The sequence below is a fragment of the Pseudophryne corroboree genome, chromosome 12 (genome assembly GCF_028390025.1).
Source record: "Pseudophryne corroboree isolate aPseCor3 chromosome 12, aPseCor3.hap2, whole genome shotgun sequence".
NCBI lineage: Eukaryota > Metazoa > Chordata > Amphibia > Anura > Myobatrachidae > Pseudophryne > Pseudophryne corroboree.
Window position 1 is genome coordinate 4,422,168 of NC_086455.1, and position 26,012 is coordinate 4,448,179.

General features: G+C 45.4%; 2 protein-coding genes across 5 annotated transcripts; one reads left to right on the plus strand and one right to left on the minus strand.

Annotated features, from left to right (window-relative positions):
• Nucleotides 1-948: 948 nt before the first annotated feature.
• LOC134980079 (protein S100-Z-like) lies at nucleotides 949-8,858 on the minus strand. 4 transcript variants are annotated; one of them, XM_063946715.1, is made up of 3 exons: nucleotides 8,758-8,858; nucleotides 1,888-2,076; nucleotides 949-1,212 (listed from the first exon to the last, which is right to left on the minus strand). In XM_063946715.1, the coding sequence occupies exons 2-3, from the start codon at nucleotides 2,026-2,028 to the stop codon at nucleotides 1,078-1,080; spliced, it is 276 nt and encodes a 91-aa protein (XP_063802785.1). In that variant the 5' UTR covers nucleotides 2,029-2,076; nucleotides 8,758-8,858; the 3' UTR covers nucleotides 949-1,077. The 4 variants fall into 4 exon arrangements, with proteins under 4 accessions (XP_063802785.1, XP_063802787.1, XP_063802786.1 ...); XM_063946717.1 differs by having other exon boundaries at nucleotides 8,762-8,835; XM_063946716.1 differs by lacking the exon at nucleotides 8,758-8,858 and adding an exon at nucleotides 3,362-3,448.
• Nucleotides 5,935-25,526, plus strand: LOC134980078 (protein S100-A1-like). Its single transcript, XM_063946713.1, has 3 exons — nucleotides 5,935-6,032; nucleotides 22,510-22,704; nucleotides 25,315-25,526. The coding sequence occupies exons 1-3, from the start codon at nucleotides 5,997-5,999 to the stop codon at nucleotides 25,456-25,458; spliced, it is 375 nt and encodes a 124-aa protein (XP_063802783.1). The 5' UTR covers nucleotides 5,935-5,996; the 3' UTR covers nucleotides 25,459-25,526.
• The last annotated feature ends 486 nt before the right edge of the window (nucleotides 25,527-26,012 follow it).

Below are 26,012 nucleotides of genomic sequence, written 5' to 3' on the forward strand. Positions count from 1 at the left end.
TGTCCTGTGGGAAATGGTTGATGCAGAGGACCACTGTGTTAGAGGTCTGCTCCACCTACCATGGAGTACAGCACCCAGGTACTACAGGCCTCACATGGGGCATGGCACCTGTGGAGCCTGATGAGCAGTCACTGGTCAGTATCTCCAGACACTGATCCTAGGTCCTGTGTGCTTCAGGCTCATTCACTGATCTCCCCTGTGGTGGAAGTGAGATCAACAGCAGTATGCACGGTGAAGGAATACCGGTGCAGGAAGGGGTGCCGAGAGTGAGAGGAAGGGGTCTGTGTAAAGGTGGTATGCTGTGGGTGTTTGATGGGAGGGGAACGGAGTGATGGAGGACAGCTGATTGTGGTCAGGGGTCCTGTGCGAGTTAAGAACATCTATGGTGGGGAGGCTCTGAGAAACAAGGGTGCGCAGGGGAACAATGACTGAGGGAGCAACTGTCTGTTTAGGGTGTGAGGAAAGGATAGCAGTGTATGTTTTTTATTTTTTTGTTGGGGGGGGGGGGGGGTGTCTGTATAAGGAGGGGAGAGCTATATTTGGGGCTTCTGTATGAGGGAGGAATCAGAGTTAAGTATTAGAGTTGTATGCATGTGTATTTATACATTAATATGGTGCCCAAGGCAGGATATTGATAAGTGCCCTGTGGGTCTTTAGCTGTGTTTGTCTAGTCCCCACAATGGCCTGTAACATCAGCCCCAGAGGGCACCACAAGTGACCTCCACCATATGGCATCTTTTTCCTGCACCTTTCCAGTGGGGTATCTTGTAAAAAGGCCCAATACACTCATATTTTAGTGAATTTGTGTATAGATATGAACCATTTATTTTTCCTTTTTTTCAGGGGGGGGGGGGGGGGGAATGCACCAAAATCTAACTTTCCTCTGGGCGACTGAGATAAATGTACACCACTGATCTTCACATTAGAGATTACAAAAAGACAGTCACATATCCTCCAAGTCATTTTATTCAGACAGAAGTGTGGCTCAAAGGTGACACCACACATGGTCACTACTCAAACAAAAGTGTGGAACCAGAGGATTGCACAAATGGTCACCAATCACAGACTTTCTAAATATCACTGATTGAAGTCATGGTAAGACTGAATTAATCTAGACACCAGCTTTGCATACTCCTCGAAGGAAACCTGTCCATCTTTATTTTCATCCACAGTTTTCAGGATGATGTCCACATATGACGGATCTTTCTGGGTCTGTAAGAGGAAGGGAGAGGGTTAGAGATCAGTATTACAGTTATTAACCACCTCTTATAGTTACATACCACCACTTCCCAGTGAGCCATGAGCTGTACTACAAAGCACCCTGGGGCATCTGAATGGATTTACCCTTTAAGAGTTTGACATTGTAGTATCTGGTGGGGTAGATTTACTACAGCTTCCAAAACAGACCAGCTGTGGTGTTGCTGAAGGCAACCAGATTCTAGCTATCATTTCTATATTGCATTCTAGAAAAAGCTAGACAGAATCTTATTAGTTGCTGTGGTCTTGGCTTTATGAAATCTACCATACAAGAATCCCTTGTGGCACAGACTCTAGAACGTTACTGCACCTGTCCAACATCTTCAAGACATGACCCATGGGAGGTGGATCAAAGAACAGGTTATTCAAGTTCTCAAATAAAGCTAGGAACCCCTTTACCATCCCCCACACATCATAAGGCCGCCTTTAGTTCTGTCTCCAAGAACTAGTGCCCAGAAGCTCAGTTTACAATACTAAAGTTCTGATTCTATGGGGACCCAAACAGTTCCCAACATTTTCACTTGGTGTCCCAACCCACAAAACCAGTGACCACTGCTTCAGATACGACTGTCCATTTCCTAGATGACCCTACTGGCACACATGTCCCCATAGTCCTACAGATGGTCTCACCCACTCAGGAAGCTTCAGCTCCTCCTGCAGCAGTTTCTGGAGCTCTCCCTTGGTCAGAAGGTTCTGGTTACCTTCCTGTTTGGAGAATTCATAGAATACAGCGATCATTTCCTCTAGGGCAGTTTCCAACTGTGTAGGCATCTCAGGGTAGTTGGGTTGTCAAAGGCTGTGGTAAGGCAGGACAGCAAGCTGCATATAGAAATAGGTGAGGTTAGAAACACAAGGACAGGGTCAGAATGAGAAGGTCTCTGCACCCTCGGATAGAGATAGGAGTTTTGAGAATTCTCCTCCAAATCCCATTTAGTACATTTATGTGAAACTAAAATATACAAAAATCCCCTTTCACATTTCAGTAAAAATAATGTTGATAATTAGGCCCTTAGTGCTGGTCTCAGCATCCATATTAAATTGAAGCTGAAGCAGATAGACTTCAGTTACCTGAGGGCATCAGTAACTGGATCTAGCCTGCACATCATGTACTAGCCACCAGATAACGTACTATGGGGCAGATGTATTAAGCTTGGAGAAGTGATAAAGCACCAACCAGTCAGCTCCTAACTGCTAATTTACATATTGGAGCCGATTGGCTGGTGCATTATCACATTGCACTTATCACTGGTTTATCACTTCTCCAGGCTTAATACAGAGGGAGCCTCACACATCTAGCCTTCTTTGCTGCACCTAGGTGCACCAAGGTTTATTAGCATACGCCTCATCTATTGTTCTCAGCTACAATACAATGCAGAGAGAATACAGCAGGAGATTAAGTCTGACAGCACTGGCTCTGTAATGCTATTAGAAGGATAGATGAGCATGGCTCCATCTATGTGAATATCAGATCCTGCAATATCATTTATAGACATCTCCCACATGAGGCAATGCAGTACATCACACTAGTATATGGTTTCTCAATTATGAAAATTGTATATGTATATTGCTAAGCCATATAGTTACAATTAAATGGTGTTATGCATAAAGTACAGAGCAGGTATCAAGACAGTCAGAAGAGCACACCTAAGTTATAAGATTATTAACCTATAATATACAGCTAAAAAGGCAATGACATATTTCAGTGCGGTATATATATAGGTACAGTTAGTAGAATCTAGCCAAGACAGACAATCCCCAGACACACACACCTCCTGTAACATGGAAGTGCAGGAACCGCATCCAGCCACCACCCAATTTCATTATAGACTCAGATGTAGAAATCCCATTATAATAGTGAAAGGATATAAGTAGCCAGCTATAAGCAATGCAAGGCTGTGCTAAGGGCCAGGTATATAGCGGATGGTGCAGCACCTGTGTCAGTATATATCTGTGCAGCAGATAAGTGACATACTTGGTGAGACAGGTAAGTAGGGAAGAAAGTGAGGAATAAGTGATCAGCATATGGACAGAGGTCCATGGTGAGCAGAAAATGACCCAGGTGGGATCACAGATACCAGCCAGACCACCCATACCATTACCTTACACAGATAGTACACCAGCTTCCTCAGAGGCATGTGAGGTAATGACTGAGCCAGGTATATAAGTACTATCCTTAATTGGCTAATGGGCTGCACATGTAATTAGCAGTAATTAGCACACACAGCAGTAGCTCTATACATAGGCTTTCCATACTAACGCTATTATTATTATTACATTTTATTTATAAGGTGCCACATGTGTTTCGCAGCGCCGTACAAAGGACAGTACAGGGGACAAAACATAGCATTACAGTAAATAAATAACAGAAATAGAGTACAGGTAACAGAGCACCACACGTTCTCAAGACATAATACAGCTAAGATGTAAGTATTGATGGAGTGATCATCGTACTACTAGAGGCTGGTGGCCATAGATGGAGATGAGCCTTTACTAGCAGGATAAAGATGGTCGTTGAGTAGGGGAGAGCTGTGAGTGAAATGTGTCGAGACGAGGGCTTAGATAACAAGAGGAAAGAGGGCCCTGCTCTGAAGAGCTAACAATCTAGTGGGGAGGGGCGACAGACAGATGACAAGAGGTGCAGGCAAGTGGGAGGTAGCCTGATGGCAGTATGCAAGCAAAGCTGAGATGTTCACGGCATGAGGCAGGGGGGTGGAGGCGTGGCTTCAGCACTGGGTTATGCATCGGGAGGGTATGCTTTGATGAATAGGTGGGTTTTTAGTGCCCGTTTGAAGCTTTGCAAGGTCGGGGAGAGTCTAATGGAGCGGGGGAGTGCGTTCCACTGAAGGGGTGCAGCACGGGCAAAATCCTGAACTCGTCATGGGAAGCAGTGACCAGGGCGGTGGAGAGGCGACGGTCATTAGTCGACCGTAGGAGGCGGGAGGGAGTATGAAGGGAAAGGAGGTTGGAGATGTAGGGAGCAGTGGCATTAGAGATGGCCTTGTATGTGAGGGTGAGGTCCCAAACGCTATAGATTGGGACACTGATTATACAGGTTCTGTGGCTGATTAAACCCAGGTGATATGCAGGCTTAAAGTTACCCAGCCCCAGAACCTGTGTAATGTATGAGCGCCCCAGAATATAGGCATAGAATGGTAAGTCTGCAGAGTATATATATATATATACATACAATAATAATGGCCAAGTCCTCTCAACAGGGATAAAAATGGTCTTTTTACATCATGACAGTGATAAGGAGACAATCCTATATGTGCCATGCACTGACCCTGGTGCACAGAAGTTTAGATCAGTAGCCATGGAACCTATTGAGGGGTCTCTACACCGAGCCATGGAAAGAGATAAAGGACCAGCCAATCAGCTCCTAACTGTCATTTTACAAACCCAGCCTGGAACATGGCCGTTAGGAGCTGATTGGTTGGTACTTTATCTCCTTCCACTTTACCTGTCTCCAAGGCTTATTAAATAAATAGACCAGACATCAAAATGACCTCAATTCTCTCCTCTTTTGTCAAAGCCATCTTCAGTTACCTACAGCAACAAAAAGTATTGTAACTTTTGAACCATATCTGCTATTTCAAATCGGTTTGCAGCTATAAACTTTTCAGCAAATTCTGATGTTGTTTGACATGTTACACGACCCGATTTCCATTTGGTAAAAAAACTGATTACATTCAAGATGGCCGATTTCAAGATGGCGCCAATGTTTGGTACATACCCTAAAAGATAACCTCACCCATATATTACTGGATTATTCAGTTTTCCCGTTTCCTACTAATTTTTGAAAGAAAAGGGTGTGCTGCGACTTTTGAATGCTGTACATACCTCCCAACATGTCCCTCTCCAGGAGGACACAATGCTCTGCTCCTGCTCTTCCCTCTTAATTTATGATTGCCGTCACCTGTGGTGAAACACCTGTCTCATTTATTAACCTGTTCAACCCATGTGCTGGCAATCATAAATGAAGAAAAAAATCCAGAAGCAGAGCATTGTGTCCCTCCTGGAGTGGGTCATGTTGGGCGGTATGCACATTATATAAATAAATATATATATACTGTGTATGTGTGTATGTGTGTATGTGTATATATATATATATATATATATATATATATAAAAAAATCCCTGTTGCCCTTAATAGTTACATGTCCCTAAATACATTGTCTTGTGCCAGGAAAAGGTATGTTCCTCTTGTGTTACATTTGTCACTTTTGTTTTGTGTCACCGACTTCTGAGCGGCCCATGTGACCTGTAATCTGGTCCATACTTGCCTACCTGACCCTCTCCATGAGGGAGAAAATGCTCTGTTCCTGGACTCTCCTGGTAATGTATGATTGCCATCACCTGTGGTGAGCTGGGTAATTGATAAGAAAGGTGTTTCACCACAGGTGATGGCAATCATACATTACCAGGAAAGTCCAGGAACAGAGCATTTTCTCCCTCATGGAGGGGGTCAGGTATATAAGTATGATCTGGTCATGTGACTGACATGTTTAATGGCTGCTGATTACACTAATATGCAGCGCAGACAGCATGCGGACATAAATAGGACGATCTCCTCCTCATTACTGCTATTATTACCATAATTGATATTCCTGTTAAGATGAGGCTATTATTATTGTATATAGAGCTACTGGGTGTGTGCTAATTACTGCTAATTACATGTGCAGCCCATTAGCCAATTAAGGATAGTACTTATATGCCTGGCTCAGTCATCATTACCCCACATGCCTCTGAGGAAGCTGGTGTACTATCTGTGTAAGGTAATGGTATGGTTGGTCTGGCTGGTATCTGTGGTCCCACCTGGGTCATTTTCTGCTCACCATGGACCTCTGTCCATTTGCTGATCACTTATTCCTTACTTTCTTCCCTACTTACCTGTCTCACCAAGTATGTCACTTATCTGCTGCACAGATATCTCCTGCCACAGGTGCTGCACCATTAGGTACACCTGGATCCCTAGCACAGAGCTGCCCTGACACAGGTGCTGCACCATTTGGTATATACCTGGGCTACACCTGATCCCTAGCACAGAGCTGTACCATTTGGTATATACCTGGCTATACCTGATCCCTAGCACAGAGCTTTCCCTGACACAGGTGCTGCATCATTTGGTATATACCTGGCTATACCTGATCCCTAGCAGAGCTTTCCCTGACACAGGTGCTGCGCCATTGGGTATATGCCTGGGTACACCTGATCCCTAGCACAGAGCTTTCCCTGACACAGGTGCTGCACCATTGGGTATATGCCTGGGTACACCTGATCCCTAGCACAGAGCTGCCCTGACACAGGTGCTGCACCATTGGGTATATACCTGGGCTACACCTGATCCCTAGCACAGAGCTTTCCCTGACACAGGTGCTGCACCATTGGGTATATACCTGGGCTACATCTGATCCCTAGCACAGAGCTTTCCCTGACACAGGTGCTGCACCATTGGGTATATACCTGGGCTACACCTGATCCCTAGCACAGAGCTTTCCCTGACACAGGTGCTGCACCATTGGGTATATACCTGGGCTACACCTGATCCCTAGCACAGAGCTTTCCCTGACACAGGTGCTGCACCATTGGGTATATACCTGGGCTACATCTGATCCCTAGCACAGAGCTTTCCCTGACACAGGTGCTGCACCATTGGGTATATACCTGGGCTACACCTGATCCCTAGCACAGAGCTTTCCCTGACACAGGTGCTGCACCATTGGGTATATACCTGGGCTACACCTGATCCCTAGCACAGAGCTTTCCCTGACACAGGTGCTGCACCATTGGGTATATACCTGGGCTACACCTGATCCCTAGCACAGAGCTTTCCCTGACACAGGTGCTGCACCATTGGGTATATACCTGGGCTACACCTGATCCCTAGCACAGAGCTTTCCCTGACACAGGTGCTGCACCATTGGGTATATACCTGGGCTACGCCTGATCCCTAGCACAGAGCTTTCCCTGACACAGGTGCTGCACCATTGGGTATATACCTGGGCTACGCCTGATCCCTAGCACAGAGCTTTCCCTGACACAGGTGCTGCACCATTGGGTATATACCTGGGCTACGCCTGATCCCTAGCACAGAGCTTTCCCTGACACAGGTGCTGCACCATTGGGTATATACCTGGGCTACGCCTGATCCCTAGCACAGAGCTTTCCCTGACACAGGTGCTGCACCATTGGGTATATACCTGGGCTACACCTGATCCCTAGCACAGAGCTTTCCCTGACACAGGTGCTGCACCATTGGGTATATACCTGGGCTACACCTGATCCCTAGCACAGAGCTTTCCCTGACACAGGTGCTGCACCATTGGGTATATACCTGGGCTACACCTGATCCCTAGCACAGAGCTTTCCCTGACACAGGTGCTGCACCATTGGGTATATACCTGGGCTACACCTGATCCCTAGCACAGAGCTTTCCCTGACACAGGTGCTGCACCATTGGGTATATACCTGGGCTACACCTGATCCCTAGCACAGAGCTTTCCCTGACACGGGTGCTGCACCATTGGGTATATACCTGGGCTACACCTGATCCCTAGCACAGAGCTTTCCCTGACACGGGTGCTGCACCATTGGGTATATACCTGGGCTACACCTGATCCCTAGCACAGAGCTTTCCCTGACACGGGTGCTGCACCATTGGGTATATACCTGGGCTACACCTGATCCCTAGCACAGAGCTTTTCCTGACACGGGTGCTGCACCATTGGGTATATACCTGGGCTACACCTGATCCCTAGCACAGAGCTTTTCCTGACACGGGTGCTGCACCATTGGGTTGACAATGCTAAATTCCTTTGTCGTATAAGCAACCCTTTATGAAGCTAAGAACACTGTACGCTGTTTACTTAAGAAGTACCGTAATGGTACGCTAGTTGCGTAACGATCGCTCAGCCGTAGGCGAGACGCTCAAGCGTCACGTTCGCTCACGGCCCAGCGATCACAGGACACGTTATTGGTTATGTCTAGGGTAATGATTCGCTATGGCGTAGCTTACGCTCGAGACCACGAGGAGGTCACCAGCGATGCAGACGCTCACAACACTATACCTTTATGATAAAACCTTATACCAATGAAATACACTGAATACCTTAATGTGAGTACAGGGTGTAAGTGCAACCTTGTGTAACCTGACTAACTACAAAGCTGCTTGAGCGTCACCGACGCTCAAGTGAACACTTAACACTATAGGAAATACACAGATGCTGGTTTAGGTTCCAAAGCCTATTAACTGTATTATATCTAATATACTTGTAAAAAGGGGATAACAGTACAAATGATACACTACAATATAACAGAGACTTCCTAACCACAGAACTAAACAATAAATACAAAAAGACAATACTACACTGACCTAAATGCAATACAATACAATACTAGCCTAGTCTAGGGGAGACGGAGACGGAGACGGAGACGGAGACGGAGACGGAGACGGAGACAGATTGGCTCACAGAAAGACAATGATTACGGAGAGAAACTTACGCACAAAGGGTATGATCGCCTGCGCCTCGATATCCAGCTCCCGGCTATCAGCAGATAACCGTTGATGAGAGAGTGAGAGCTGGATGTGGTCGGCCTGCCTATTTATGCCCCACACACAATGCAATCTCCTGGTCCTACAATCCCATTGTCCATTGGCCGAAGGAATTTGGCCCTGCATCATAACAGAAGGTCATAGGGTGATTCATACAGGTGGGCTGTGACGATTTCCAACAGCTCAGGTGGGTGGGAAACTGGGTTTCCCGCCGCATACCTGAGTATGTGTAATTAATAGAAATGGACATAAACTTCTTATGTCCATAACTATTCGCACGAGCGATTAATACGCTCCAAACCAACACCGGAATATTGCTAATTAAATACTCTTCCGATGGGTACCAAACACTGCTGTATGATTCCTGTTAGACCCTTTGTACGATATAAAGAGGGATTCCTCAGCTCTGGGACATTGTATTTTAACCAAACTTTCAGAATCTATCAAAGGGACCATGATCTATAAACTATATTAATTGTGAACATTTGTAACGAATGAGTCGCACGCTACGACTACATAAACTCTACCGTAAATATGCATACCGCGCCTGCGAGTGCACGTTATTGCGGGTATGCGAATCCACGGGAGAGCGCATGCACGCGCAGCGCGGACCAGTGTGCGGTGCAAATATGGCAACGTGCATTGAGACATTTTTCTGACTTTGACAGTGCACCCTTTGGCAGTCAATAATAACTGCCACAAAACATTTAAGGAGAAAAATGTAAGTCAGGGGTTAATTGATTTCCATGGTTGGGTAGGGGAGGAGAGAGGAGAAGGTGTGAAGAGGGTATGACCTAGTGAGAAAGCAGAAGCATGTGTGTATGAGTCCATGTTTGGAGGGTCATGTATCATCGTGCCGTACATCAAGCTTCGAGGTATTGCGAAGTATACATTTGAATTCCTTCTTATCCTGTGGTACAGGTCTGTGGATGGGCTGTCAAACTTTACCGAGCTCATTTCGGCTGTGGTTGTAACAAAATGGGGATGCACATTTTAGTTGATGATACATGAATGGGGGAGGTATGTGGTTGCTGATATCTGTGCCTGTATTCCCTATCGTCTGTGTGTCGTTACCTGAGGGTTGTAGAGATGAAGATAAAGAACACTTACGAAAAATGCAATGATATTCTATGTCAGGGAAATGTACATCTGTCGTCGAAGTTGTGTTCGGTATCTGTTGAGAGTCGTCTTCTTTGCGCTGTTTTGCTCCTTAGGCATGAGCAACAAGCTTTGTCAGTGCCATCAGATTTACAAAAATGTTGGGCTAGCGTGAGTTTAAAAATACTAGGGAAACTGGGGATCCATGGCAAAGTTCATCAAGTGTCCATATTTAAAGTTGTCAAATCTTCTTCTTTGGTGCTTGTCTGTCTGTATACATCTCGTCTCGTCAGCTTCCTCGTCCAAGGGGGTCTTTGTATCTTGGAGAAAAGCAGAAAAACAGGTGAAAGAAACGGACCGTATAATCGCATTTTCATCACATTCTGGTTTCTATCATTGGGTCATAAATTAAATCCAGGTTAATTACAGTTTCCTCACTCCTCAAGCTCATCACTTTTGTACTTTGTTTGCACCTCATTAAAGCCTGCCCGCATCTAAATATCAATCCAATCGATATAACGACACCCAAGATACATAGTAGAAACTTTCCAACATCCATTATGACTCCTTGAGCCCAATCTCCTAAACCGGAGAACCAATTTCGCGGGTTCAACCATGACACCCAACCAGTCAGCTCATTACCTACAGCAGCAAGGGTGAGATTGTGTTTTCGACGAAATTCCCACTTCAATTGGAGAATATCGTCCATCTTTTGGTCTATGACCTCTACCGGATCCTCGGTGCTATTTGTGATATACGTGCAACACTTTATGCCGTACTGTGTTGCCAATGTAACACAATATCCGCCTGTTACTGCTGTAAGGTAATTAAGAACCATCCTATGCTGAACTAGTTCTGTTTTGTAAGCTTGAAGTTCTCTTCCAGTGTATCTAAACGTGTCATCATACATTTCAGTGATATTATCTAACAAATTGGCGAGTGCGGAAATGTATTTATAATTCATCACTCCTCGAGCGGTACGAGTGAAATCTAACGCTACCAGAACCTGAATCCCGGTGGATTCATGGATAAGATCAGAGGCCGGATGCTCTAACCTTTCTGACAGTTGTCTTTTAACCCGGTGCTCGTAGTGAGTGTGAGTATAAGGAGCTTGGGCACCACGGTGTATGTCCTTCATTTTGTCATGTGTAACAGTCATCACTTCAGGCAATACTTTTCCAATATAACACAATCCTTCAGAGTTTGGGGCAAGCCATTTGTACGCCTTTCTCCCGCATATGAAATATGCATCATCGGGGAGAACATATGGGACGGAGAAGGACATGACCATGTTACAAACCTTCCAGGTGAAATCTCCTGACCCTAATTCTTCCATCTGCCTAATGCACGTATCAGTTTGTACGATATGTGCACAGTATCCTGGTGATACCTCTCCAACTCTAGTAATCATATTTCCTAAGGTATATCGATACCGAAAAGATTTTCCTCTACTGGCTATGTGGCGTACGAGCTCTGTATCTGTAGGCATTCTATCTGCTCTGTGTGAAAAGGTCATGGTGTGGTTACTCCATGACACTTCCCAATTTCCCGGTTTTCTGGGATTGGAGATGTTAAAACATAAGAGGGACCTATCCACATGGTATTGGTGGAGCTTCAAACTAGGAGGGCTGGAGATGTTAAACCTCCGGTCCACCGGTCTCCCACCACTTAGCTCAAGTACCTCCCCTAACGTTAAAGGAAATGGTACTAGCCCTGATTTGCTGTGACCCTGAGGCACTTGAGAGCATACCCAACAATCTGTTTGGTTTAACACGTTACCCACTAAGGAGTGATAGTCACTCAATGGATGCCGGTCTATATGGATATTAAAACTAGATTGGCATTTCTTTATGCATCCATCTTCAACCAGATTATCACAGAGCCTACAGATACAATTTTCTTCAGCTAACAATCCATCACAATTTCTTCTATCGGATCGTTTTCTGATACTCGCCTTTGCTTGTTGGTTTGGTTGATCTTGGAAAACTACGCCTCCATCATCATAATCGGAACCCATTCCAGAACCTCTTTCGACCTCTATGGTACTCTCGCCGGAACAGACTGCTCTGGTCAACATCATGGTTAACATCAAAATCCGGATCACAGTCTCTTGGGGCAAGTCCATCTTTGAGGAAGAAATAGAGAAGAATGAGGAGGGGGAAAAAGAAATTTTAAGGGAGAGGGGCTGGGAAGTGGAGAAAAACAATAAAAGGGAGAAGGGAGTCGACAACTGCTTTCGGTCTTCAAGGCTCAGGTGCCGCCTCAATCCTCCTGGAACAGACACTCCAGTGATACAACCTCTACCGTCTGTTCCTTATCGCGGGACTTCTCTGGATCAGCAACCTTTTTGCAGTGGGATGAATGGACCCAAGTCTCTCTCTCAGCAACCTTCAATGCTGTGGTGCTAGTCAATAAGACCTGGTATGGTCCTTCCCATCTATCAATAAGACAACCTGAGCGTAGAAAATTTCGTATCATTACATAATCCCCAGGTTCAATGTCATGACAATTACTATCTGGTAAATCAGGAATCACCAACTTCAGATTATCATTTTGATTCCTCAACTGTTTACTCATGTTAATTAAGTATTTTACAGTTACTTCATTGTTACATTTCAAATCATCCTGAGGGTTAATCATGACATGCGGTTGTCGACCAAACAAGATTTCAAAAGGAGACAGATTAAGAGGGGACCTGGGAGTGGTTCTGATGCTATACAAAACAATGGGTAAAGCTTCTGGCCACGTCAATCCTGTCTCTGCCATTACTTTACTCAATTTATTTTTAATAGTGCTGTTCACTCTTTCGACCTTCGCACTCGCCTGTGGACGGTACGGAGTGTGCAGCTTGCTATCAATACCCATCAATTTACACATTCCTTGAAAGACATCACCTGTAAAATGGGTACCCCTATCACTTTCAATGATTCTAGGGATACCATATCTACATACAAATTCCTGCACAATTTTCTTAGCTGTAAACATAGCGGTATTTGTAGCTGCTGGAAAAGCCTCGACCCAATTCGAGAAAACATCTATACAGACAAGTACATATTTCAAATTTCGACATGGGGGTAATTGAATGAAGTCAATTTGTATTACCTGGAAAGGGCCGCCGGCAGGTGGGATATGGGATGGTTCTGTAGGTATTGCTTTTCCAATATTCTTTCTCAGACAGGTAAGGCATGACATTGCTCTTTTACTCGCATGAGAGGAGAATCCTGGGGCGCACCAGTATGCTCTTACCAATTTGCACATCCCCTCCTTGCCTAGATGAGTCAGCCCATGAGCTGCTTCAGCCAGACATGGAAGGTATGCCCTGGGGGCCACCGGTTTACCATGTCCATCCGTCCAGAGCCCTGAGGACTCCTGGCCATATCCCTTTGCCTTCCAGACTGCTCTTTCCTGTGTGGAACACAGGTTCTGCATCTCACACAACTTCTGTGTGTTGATGGTATTAAATACCATCAACTGTGTGGTGTCTGTCCGTGTGGGGGTAGCAGCTGCAAGCTTTGCGGCTTCGTCTGCTCGGCTGTTACCAAGGGATACTGGGTCTTGGCTATATGTATGTGCTTTACATTTGATAACAGCCACTCTGTCGGGTTCCTGTATCGCTGTTAGAAGCCTTTTTATGTGAGCTGCATGCGCTATCGGTGTACCAGCTGCCGTCATGAAATTTCTGAGCCGCCATAGGGCTCCGAAATCATGGACTACCCCGAACGCGTATCTGGAATCGGTGTAGATATTGGCTGACTTACCCTTAGCCAATTCACATGCTCTGGTTAGGGCGACCAGTTCAGCAACCTGGGCTGAGTGAGGTGGGCCTAGCGGTTCCGCTTCTATGGTGTCTTGGTCATCTACGACTGCGTATCCAGTACACAAGTCTCCCGAGTCTGACTGTCTGTGACAACTACCATCCGTGTAGAACGTGAGTTCTGCATCTTCCAGTGGATTGTCACTGATGTCAGGCCTTGCGGTAAAATTTTGGGTCAAATATTCCATACAATCATGTGTATCTTCCTTTGCATTAAATCCTCCTTCCCCATCACTCTCACCTTCCACCCTTTGTGTCTGACCAGGCACACCTGGGAGAAATGTTGCAGGATTTAATGCGCTGCATCTCCTTATGGTGATGTTTACGGGGGCCATTAATGCCAATTCCCATCTTGTAAACCTTGCAGATGAGACGTGTCTGGTTTGGGCAGAATTCAATAAGGCAGATACCGCATGCGGTGTATGGATTGTGAGGTTGTGGCCTAGCACAACATCTTCGCTTTTCGTCACTAGCAATGCTATCGCCGCAACGCTACGCAAGCATGTGGGGAGGGATCGCGCTACCGTGTCTAGCTGGGCGCTGTAGTATGCAATTGGCCTGCTGGCGTCACCGTGTTTTTGTGTTAGTACACCTGCTGCGCACCCAGCACTTTCTGTTCCGTATAGTTCAAAGGGTTTCCCATAGTCTGGCATACCTAGTGCTGGTGCCTGCGTTAGGCACTGTTTGAGTCTCTCAAATGCTGTTTCAGATTCGTCTGTATGCGAAATCCGATCAGGTTTGTTTGAAGAGACCATTTCCTGCAAAGGTAGCGCCAATATGGAAAACCCTGGGATCCAATTACGGCAATACCCACACATTCCTAAAAACGTCCTGATCTGTTGCTGGGTTTGTGGCAGTGTCATGTCTCTAATGGCTTGGATTCTATCAGCGGTCAGGTGTCTCAGTCCTCGTGTTAGACAGTGTCCCAAATATTTTACCTTAGTTTGGCATAATTGCAACTTGTCTTTGGAAACCTTGTGACCTGTGTCTGAAAGATGAAACAGGAGCTGTTTCGTATCCTTCAGAGATGCTTCCAGTGAATCTGAACACAGTAATAAATCGTCCACATACTGTATCAATACTGATCCACTGTCTGGTTGGAAAGACTGTAAACAATCATGCAAAGCCTGAGAAAATATACTTGGACTATCTATGAAACCTTGGGGTAACCGAGTCCACGTGTATTGGACTCCTCTGTATGTGAATGCAAACAAATATTGGCTGTCAGGGTGCAGAGGTACCGAAAAGAAAGCGGAGCAGAGGTCAATAACAGTGAAAAATTTGGCAGTGGGAGGAATTTGCATTAGGATGACAGCTGGATTAGGCACTACGGGGAACTGACTCTCAACTATTTTGTTAATCCCCCTTAGATCCTGCACTAGCCTGTAACCCCTCCCCCCACTCTTTTTAACAGGGAAGATGGGACTATTTGCGGTGCTGGACGTTCTTACTAGAATGCCCTGTTGTAGCAAGCGCTCTATTACGGGGAAAACTCCTAACTCCACCTCTGGCTTCAGAGGATACTGTGGGATTTTTGGAGCTATCCTACCATCTTTTACTTGTACAACTACTGGAGCTACGTTTGCCATTAATCCAGTGTCCTGTCCATCTTTTGTCCAAAGTGACTCTGGTATCTGAGATATCATCTCTTCTACTTGGGATGGATTCCTATTTGTCATAATGGAATGTGACATTAATTTTGATGGGGAGTCTAGCATGTCTCGTACTTCCTGAGCGTGATTCTCAGGAATGTCCAAGAATACACCTTCAGGGGTACAATAAATGACGCAACCCATTTTACATAGTAAGTCTCTCCCCAGGAGATTGGTTGGTGCCGATGCAGCCAGCAAAAAGGAATGCTTGGTATGCAAAGGCCCTATTGTAATCTCGGCTGGTTTGCTAACAGGGTAGTGCTGGACTACTCCTGTTACTCCCATGGCTGGAATTGTCCTACCAGTGGTTCTCATGCCCACTGTCGAATTTATCACTGACTTGGCCGCCCCTGTGTCTACAAGAAAGTTTAAAGTTTTACCAGCCACATTGATTGCAATTTCTGGTTCGTTTCCAAGACTAGCAATCAACTTAACTGGCTGCAGATTACAGGTATGGCCACACCCCTATTGGGTATGCTGACCTCCCTGAATCCCACTGGCAGCAACTACTTGTGAGGGAGTTAGCTGGGAACTACCAGAGGCATGCCAATCTCTGTTCGGGGGATATCTTTTTGTTTCCCCTGTATGTGGCTCAAAACTCCGCCTCTGTGGACCCTGCTCCCAATGTCGTGTGTTGTGTTGTTGTCTAGGGGGTTGAAAAGACCTTTGTACATTCTTTGTTCTACATTCTCGTGCAAAGTGTCCCGGTCTGTTACAAGAAAAACATGTTATTACACTTGCCTTACCCACAGGATTCGGTGGTACATACGCAGGCTGCCTTGTGGTCAGCGCCTGTATACTTACGGACATCAACTTATCACTTTGCGATTCCCTGTGCCTAGTGATGTTTCTGTCGTGATCAATAGCAGCCTCTCTCAAGCCGGACACTGACAGACCTCGCCAGCATGGTTGCATGGTCTGAACCCTAGTCTTTAATGTTTCCTTTAAACCATCCATCAGTACAGATACTGCTACTTCCCGATGGTTTGGGTTGGTCTTAATGTCTTCTATACCAGTGTACTTTGCCATTTCTAATAGTGCCCGGTGAAAATATTCTGTTGCCGTTTCGGACTCCTTTTGCTTAATGGAAAATATTTTATTCCATTTAACAACGGCTGGGAAATACTCCTTTAGCTGTAAATTTATCCTCTTTACATTATCCTTGTTGTACACGTCTGTAAGCGGTACATCTTTATCCAATGCACAATCAGCTAAAAACTGAGTTGCATCAACATTGGAAGGTAAACAAGCTCTTAGCAGTATCTGCCAATCCTTGTTGTTGGGTTCTACAGTGTTACCTAGATCCCTGATGTATTTTTGGCTAGCAACTAAATCCTTCCTGGGGTCAGGAAATTCGGACACTATTGTTCTTAATTCCATTCTGGAAAATGGAGTGTACATGGCAATGTTCCTTATGGGAGTGGCTCCAGACACATCTGTTTTTCCATTGGGAACTGCTATTACCCTTACAGGAGCAATTCTAACAGCCTCTTCCTGTGTAGATTCTACAGCTTGTTGTGGTACAATTGTTTCAGTGTAGTGCATGGTGCCGTACTTACCCGTTGACACGACCTCACCTATCCCTCCGCTAGGGGCTTTCACTAATCTCGTGGGTGTCGCTGTGCCTACTGTGGTCTCTGCTATGGTGGCTGCAAGAGAGCTGAAATTGTTGCTGAATCGTCTTCTTGATCACACTCCTGAGGAAGGTTCAAAACAGGGTACATCTTGCACGGGTTAATACTTGCATGAGTTATTTGGTTAACATCATTAACATTTACAGGGTTACTAAGAGTTTGTGTTTTACAACCCAGTGCGTTTCTCTCCGCAATCAACTTCTCTCCTGCAATGTATGGTGGAGGAGGAGCTGTGGCAATCAACTTCCTGACTGCCCCAGATCCTGCCGCCAGAGCCAAACCTCTCTGTATCTCACCTTCCTGGTGCCATAACTGTAAACAATCATGATGTTGAATTCGTCTCTTTGTTGATTTTACGAGACATATCCTCCTCCTTAAATTTTGTAACACTTCTGGACTAAAGCTACCTATTCTTGGGAATTTGTCCCTGTCTTGTACAGTCATTCTCTCCCATTCATCACATAAAGATTCGGTGTGAATTCCATATTTTTCACACATTACATATCGTGCCGACCCAACTGGTCGGTTCACAGAATCAACCTGAACCAGGGTTGATCGCCCCCTACCTGAACAAATGGCCCCCATAATCTGCAGGCGTTGCTTATTCCTCCTTGAATATCAAGGCTTTCAGCGAACCCTTACAAACAAACCAAGATGTCCTTGGGCAGGCCGGCGGTGGTGGTTTATCAAGTACCCCACTTACTTCTCGCCCACGTTGGCCTGTGCTGCAATCACTGTAGCCAGAGCTGCTGTACCCAACCTAGGGCCCCTGTGAACCTTTAGTTTACTGGAACATATGAGGGTTACCCGCAGGACACTTACTCTTTCCAGTAAAGTTGGGGTTGTTAGATAGTTCCTGAGTGACCAGCGAACTTCCCTTCCAAAAATAAAAAATTACACAAATCACGTCAGAATGTACAGATAGCGTTTGTGACCACTTTACTCTAATGGTATTAGGTCAGATTACTAACTACTGCACACAATAACGTGCGGTCCAATCGTTCAGTATACGAGCACTACTTGTCATGTACTGAAAGATCAATGGAATCTATGTTTCCGGCTGCGATTCCTTCAGCCAGAGCTTGTATGGCCTATATGGGTTCTGCACCAACACCCCAGGCGTTGTGCCACTGGACTTTTATAGCGGACCTTTTACCTTACGACCTCCTGGTCTTGTTACCTTATGACCTCCTGGTCTTGTTACCTTATGACCTCCTGGTCTTGTTACCTTATGACCTCCTGGTCTTGTTACCTTATGGTCCGCTATACTCTAATGCTCAAATATTATTTAACCAGGGATGCCTCCCTGGCCACCGTATATGTCACTTACACGTATGTCCCTTGACGAGTACCCGGCTTTCCTTTTTGGTTCCACCTTAAAGTTATATAAACTTTTGTATACAAAACACACTCACTCAACACATGTACACTTTTGTTTTTATATCTATTTCTGCGCAGAAATTGTCTTTAGGCCAAAAGTGTTACCAATTAGGAGCAGGATCTGTTAAACTAAATTTCAGATTTTCCAAAAATAGATTTGCGTTATTTACCGCTTCGCGTTATCTACCGCTGTGCGTTAATTATCGCCTTGCGCTAATTATCGCTTTGCGCTAATTCAACTTTTTCGTGACGAGCTACGTGAGCGTAACCGGACGCTACGTTGCGTAATGAACGCTGCGTGCGTCTGCCTTTTGGATTGCGTACGCTAGTCTTTGTTAGCGACACGTGTACGCAATGCAAAGGATCCACCGTAACACAATATATTTTTATCAATGTAAATGATCCCTGATCATCTACCGCAATCCACACTGACTGCCTTGTATCTCAGACAAACCGTGTGTTAGTTAAAGTATAGAACAATCACCTCTACTATTAAATAACAGCAAATCTCTTTTTAGCACTTTCTATCAACTATAAAATTGGCAAACAGGAATAGTGATATACGAAAAATGAAACAGAAATGCAGATATATGTATGCGTGCGTGTATACGCAAGACAGAAGAGAAATAAAAGTTTTAAAAGACACAAGCGTTTTGTTCTTACTTCCGGTTCCCGGATTCCTTCAGCACTCTTTATCTAAGCGAAGCAGACGCTTATCCCGCCAGCACTATGAGACAACCTCCCACCCTTTGCTGGAGGGATAATGTCTGCTGATCTACCTAGTGCAGATATGAGAAGGATAGGACGAGCCCGCAATTGACAATGCTAAATTCCTTTGTCGTATAAGCAACCCTTTATGAAGCTAAGAACACTGTACGCTGTTTACTTAAGAAGTACCGTAATGGTACGCTAGTTGCGTAACGATCGCTCAGCCGTAGGCGAGACGCTCAAGCGTCACGTTCGCTCACGGCCCAGCGATCACAGGACACGTTATTGGTTATGTCTAGGGTAATGATTCGCTATGGCGTAGCTTACGCTCGAGACCACGAGGAGGTCACCAGCGATGCAGACGCTCACAACACTATACCTTTATGATAAAACCTTATACCAATGAAATACACTGAATACCTTAATGTGAGTACAGGGTGTAAGTGCAACCTTGTGTAACCTGACTAACTACAAAGCTGCTTGAGCGTCACCGACGCTCAAGTGAACACTTAACACTATAGGAAATACACAGATGCTGGTTTAGGTTCCAAAGCCTAATAACTGTATTATATCTAATATACTTGTAAAAAGGGGATAACAGTACAAATGATACACTACAATATAACAGAGACTTCCTAACCACAGAACTAAACAATAAATACAAAAAGACAATACTACACTGACCTAAATGCAATACAATACTATCTAATACAATACAATACTAGCCTAGTCTAGGGGAGATATGAGAGAACAGAACAGAGAGAGAGAGAGAGAGAGAGAGATGAGAGAAATTGGCTCACAGAAAGACAATGATTATGGTGAGAAACTTACGCACAAAGGGTATGATCGCCTGCGCCTCGATATCCAGCTCCCGGCTATCAGCAGATAACCGTTGATGAGAGAGTGAGAGCTGGATGTGGTCGGCCTGCCTATTTATGCCCCACACACAATGCAATCTCCTGGTCCTACAATCCCATTGTCCATTGGCCGAAGGAATTCGGCCCTGCATCATAACAGAAGGTCATAGGGTGATTCATACAGGTGGGCTGTGACGATTTCCAACAGCTCAGGTGGGTGGGAAACTGGGTTTCCCGCCGCATACCTGAGTATGTGTAATTAATAGAAATGGACATAAACTTCTTATGTCCATAACTATTCGCACGAGCGATTAATACGCTCCAAACCAACACCGGAATATTGCTAATTAAATACTCTTCCGATGGGTACCAAACACTGCTGTATGATTCCTGTTAGACCCTTCGTACGATATAAAGAGGGATTCCTCAGCTCTGGGACATTGTATTTTAACCAAACTTTCAGAATCTATCAAAGGGACCATGATCTATAAACTATATTAATTGTGAACATTTGTAACGAATGAGTCGCACGCTACGACTACATAAACTCTACCGTAAATATGCATACCGCGCCTGCGAGTGCACGTTATTGCGGGTATGCGAATCCACGGGAGAGCGCATGCACGCACAGCGCGGACCAGTGTGCGGTGCAAATATGGCAACGTGCATTGAGACATTTTTCTGACTTTGACAGGGTATATACCTGGGCTACACCTGATCCCTAGCACAGAGCTTTCCCTGACACAGGTGCTGCACCATTGGGTATATACCTGGGCTACACCTGATCCCTAGCACAGAGCTTTCCCTGACACAGGTGCTGCACCATTGGGTATATACCTGGGCTACACCTGATCCCTAGCACAGAGCTGCACCATTGGGTATATACCTGAGCCTGCAGCATAGAGCTGTTATATACAAGCCTTGCATTGCTTATAGAAAGCTCAGTGTACTGGAACCTGGTCTTCTATGTCTGATGCAGCCTATAACTACGTTGGGTTGTTTGATGTAGTTCCTTACATTTCCATGTTACAGGAGGCAAGTGTAGTAATATATAATTGTTTCTGTCTTCTCATCCTTTGTTTTAACTAGTTTTCCCTAATTATAATATATCACACAGTAATACACCCCATTGAGTGATTAGTAATCTCCTACCCCCTTCTGATGAGACATGGGAATCTGGTGGCTCTAGTAAAATGGTGAATTCCCAACCTCAGGCAGACCCTGGTAATGATCAGCGCTAGTCCTGGGTAATCTGCTTTCACGTGACGCAATGTCCTGGGCTGTTGCACATTCACTAACCCTAGACACTACTGTGAGTGTGAAAGGGGTAGAAGTGAATTCTCTCCCAGGTAACTGCACCTTCCTGTACTTTCTGCAGGTGTTCCCAACCTCACTCCTCAAGGCACGCTAACAGTCCAGGTGTTAGTGATATCCATGTCTGAGCACACGTGATGTAACTCAGAACCCAGGTCACTGAAAACTGCTTCAGGCCGTGTCGCAGAAGCTGGAATCGGTGATCAGACTGGACCCCAGTAATTATTGGCCCTTACTGATGTCTGCGCATGGAGATATTATCATAGGCCTGTAATGGGACCTAAGTAGGATGATTTGGCTCACCTGTACACTGCCCATCAGCTGGGTCAACCCTTCATGCCACCTGGGTTGGATTACCGGTAAACTGGACCTGGGTTATTTTTCATGGATCTTATTACAAGAAGCCGCGTTCCAGCAATCATTTGTCTCCACGCTCTGTACTGCATGACTGGGCATGTGCGGAGGGAGGCCCTGCATGTGACGGCTTTCACTATAGCAGGAGCCTGATGGGGACACAGCGCTGTCACACAAGCTCCTTCTCAGCACTATATCCTGTGATAATATCTGACTGTGACATTATTGCATCACAACCACCTTTAAACCATGAGTTGTGAGGACTCTGCCCCTGAGTGATTGTATAATGCTGTGGTACTGTGTGATGGGATTTATAGTTGCTATCTTTTTTTTTTATTTATTTTTAAACCCCTTTATTACTTTTACCAACAAGGTCTAAGCACAAAAGAGATATGAGATATGTCTGTACAGTATATGGGACTGAGGCTTCCTAAATGATTATTTAATGTGATTCTGTGAGACCTGGAAAACATGCACTGTGACGGGTCCTGGGGACCGAGTTTGGGAACCTGTGATCTATGGTGTCCTTGACAAAGTGAAAGATTTGGTACTATGTGTTTACATAACTATGTGTAGTTCCTACTTCACTCAATGACTCCTGTTTCTGCCCTGTCCTCTGCGTACAGAGACCGACCTTACCCCCCCCCCCCCCATCCCCCTTTCTCTGCATACAGAGACCTATTCTTTCCCCCCACCCCCCTTCTGTGCCTTGTCCTCTGCGTACAATGGTCCCCCCCCCCCCCCCCCCCATATCTCTCTGCCCCATACTGTTGTCTTATTCTCTGGCATCCATTATCTCCTCATGTAGCTCTGTTCCCTCAGCTACTTCCTAGGGTCTTTATGCATATTTATCCCCCACAAGAGATCTTATTACACGTTTCCCTTCTAGATATTATACCACACCGGTGAGCTCCAGCCTCTGTTACCCATCTACAGCCCAGAGGTGCCTACACAGTTGGAAAGCGCCATACAGCGAGTGATCTCCACCTTCCACCAGTTCGCCTCAGGGAGGGATGGGGAGGACAAGCTGAACAGGGGGGAGCTGAAGAAACTACTAAGGTACCAGCTGGGGGACTCTATAAAGGTGAGACCCCTCTACTGTGGGTGTGGTATGCGTATATGGGCTCACTTAGGGTGTGTAGGTGACTAGTCACATAAAGCAGGGGTGCCTCAGCTGTTGGCATCTGGAAACCTATTTTGGGATCACAGTGGCAGATCTGGTCAATGCTATACTGGTCTGCACTTGAGGTCCCGGAAGGCGGAGTGGCAGAACATTGTTTCTATTGGATGATTCTGGCGCAATGTGTACTTCTCGCCTATGAGCCGGCTATAGGCTGTTCTGGATAGTGTACGGCAGTCATGTTTTAACTGTGGCCCTCCAGCTGTTCTGAAATTTCATATCCCAGCATGCCCTGACACAGTTTTGCTGTCAAAGAATGTTAAAGCTGTGTCAGGGCATGCTGGGATGTGTAGTTTCTCAACAGCTGGAGGGCCGCAGTTTGGACATGTATGGTGTAATGTGTACTTCTTGCCTATGAGCCGGCTATAGGCTGTTCTGGATTGTGTACGGTGTATAGCTGGAGTAACAGGGCTGGCTTGGCATGGAATGTGAGTAACCTGCTGTCTGACCCCATGACTTGGTGGGAAATGCAGTAACATTGCTGTATGTCAGTGGATCCAAACTCTCTCCTCAAAGCCCGCTAACAGTCCAGGGTTTTATGATATCCATCCTCCATCACAAGTGGCTTTATACATAAAATAACGTATCTTAACATTCTGTGCTCAAACATGGATATCCTTAAAACCTGTACTGTTGGGGTGGCTTGAGGGTAGAGTTTGGTAACTGCTACTGTATGTAGTGTGATCAGAAGTTTAGATAAAGGAGATGGGGAAACCTGTGTATTATGGTAATACGAAGCTTAAAGGGGAATTGGCTAGCATGCCATAATCCAGGACCTGCTGGAAATGGTTTGTGTCCTCGTAGTATCGCAGTAATGTTACCCCTGTTATGACTGGATGGCGTTCTGATGCCAGAATGTGAATAACTGCAAATAATATTGTATTGATCGATCTCTGCAAATGCCTTGTGTGTGGTTGTATATAAATCCTGTGTGAAAAGATCATTCTGACTGTCCATTCACAGCTGGAATCCTGTTATGTGTCAAGGTAGCAAGCTCTGGGATAAGTCAAGCCGAGAAGGCTTCAGGGAAGCATATTGTATCCCCTTCCTCTCTGTATCCATGAAAACTAGAAGTACTGTATTTGCTCTATTGTGGTGTTAATGTCTTCTCAGGATAAATAGAATAGTACTGGCCTGGCTAGTATCTCGTTAAAGACAGCTTCAAAGGAGGGTTTGATGAAACCCTTATCAGAACTAAGATGTTAAAGTAAAGGCAGGTCAGGCCTGAAACATGTTTTCTCCACTGGCTTGTGTATCTCCCAACAGGTTGTTTACTGACCCCAGGGGTCACCAGAGAAGACATGCTGGCTAGGGAAGGCGATAAAACCGTCTCTCGGCTAGCTATGACTGTCTTAGTATGATTGATAAATCTGATTGCCCAGCTTCAAAATGAATGGGGAAAGTAATTAGCCAGCCCCTGTGTATATAACCAGGAGACCCCATGTCACAGTTGTGTTTACACAAGAACCATGACCAGAGCTTCAAAGGCTTAGACAATAAGGCCATTTGCCCGTGAGAGAGTGGCTGGGAAGCCCAGTGTGAGCTGACACTCAATACCTTCTCTCCCTTTGGAAGGGTTAAAATGAACTCTCCAGGGGGAGGGGGGCTGAAGGGGCAGCCTGAGTTTTAAATAGGAGAAACACAGACTGCAAATTATGCGTTCTCAAAGAAGCGAGTTAGGAGAAGAATCCTGGCTCTGTAATGTCCCGAATATCTGAAGAGGCTTCACTTCATCCCATCGTTCCACTCTGCATGTGCTAGGATCGTTTGGTTTTATCTCCCTATTTTTCTTGAGTCTTTACTGCATGTCACTTTGACTTTTTATCATATCTTGTAACTATTTTTTTTTTCTGTAACACTAGCTTTGAAGTTTTATTTAGATTTTAATTTAACTTTAGCTCTGGCTTTCTGTTGTGTATCCAACTCTCTGAAAGAGGTGTTGCCAATATATTAATTCTAGTTTCAGGCAAAAGCCATAAGTTTGCCTTGGGTCATACCCTAAATGTTTGTACTTTGGCAGGTGGCAGTGGCTGTGTTGAAATTAACGCATGCGCTCAGGTATCCAGTAAGTGTCACATGGCAGGGATTTGCAGATTGGTGTATCTGGGGAATTGCGATGCCTAGGATCGTGATAACCCCAACCAGGTGTATGCAGTCGGTCCTAGCCACAGAAACCTGGTTAACGTCGGAATGATTGCATAAATGTTCTTGGTAAGTGAGGCTGAGCAGTGGTCATGGAAGAACTCCCAATGGGTAGTAGTCTCAGACGCACTGCTGCCATTTGTCTGATATAATTGTGACTTGGGGGTCTATTTACTAAGCCTTGGATGGAGATAAAGTACCAGCCAATCGGCTCAACTGCCATCTCACAGGCTGCGTTTGAAAAATTACAGTTAATAGTTGATTGTCCAGTTCTTTATCTCCATCCAAGGCTTCGTAAATGGACCCCTTAGTCCCTAATCTGTAAACGTAGGTCATCCTGATGTGTTCTAACCACCTACCTTCCTCTGACAGACCATGACACATGCATCATATGTGAACCAGATCATGGAAAGCCTGGATGAGAACAAAGATGGACTGGTGGACTTCCGGGAGTTTGTAACGCTGGTGGCCAATTTGCTTGTAGCTTTCAACAATGCTAGGCAGCCACGGGCCTGATGCCCTTAGTGGCTGCTTGTGGTGTCACCTGGGGCTGATTGTTTCTGAATAAACATATTGTAACAGTATGTGTGTCTCATGTGTTATCCCTGAAGGATCAGTGAGATGTGAAAGCCGGCCTGTAGATGTGATGGGATATTATGGCATGAGTGTAGTCTTGCTTGCAGCCTGTGACTATGGTGTGGGGATGAATGTAAGTGAGCACAGAATGAGCACCGTTATCATCCTATATAAAAGGCTAATGCTGCTCCTCACCTCTATGGGGGTATTTGAACTGATTTGTTGACCAGTAGACACTAGATGGCGTGTGATGGAGCAACACTGTAACTGCTCCATTTGGGCTCGCACAGCCACGGGTGTAGACAAAATGTTTTTTTTTCTGTCATGTTGGTAACTGGCTTCACACACCATAATCCATTATACAGCAAGTTGAGCAGAGTCTGGCTGTGACCTAATGGTAAAGGTTGTGGGTTTTTCTCAGTGAAGGGTCCAAATCCTACAAATCCCCAACACTGGTACTGTCTGCTCTTAGCCAGAGATGGAGGATTGGTGGG

Coding starts and splice junctions, on each gene's coding strand:
- LOC134980078 (XM_063946713.1), top strand. CDS start 5,997: ATGCCTCTGAGGAAGCTGGTGTACTATCTGTGTAAG. Junction 6,033..22,509: donor TGGTGTACTATCTGTGTAAG/GTAATGGTATGG, acceptor TTTCCCTTCTAG/ATATTATACCACACCGGTGA. Junction 22,705..25,314: donor AGCTGGGGGACTCTATAAAG/GTGAGACCCCTC, acceptor TTCCTCTGACAG/ACCATGACACATGCATCATA.
- LOC134980079 (XM_063946715.1), bottom strand. CDS start 2,028: ATGCCTACACAGTTGGAAACTGCCCTAGAGGAAATGATCGCTGTATTC. Junction 1,213..1,887: donor AGCTGAAGCTTCCTGAGTGG/GTGAGACCATCT, acceptor TTCCTCTTACAG/ACCCAGAAAGATCCGTCATA.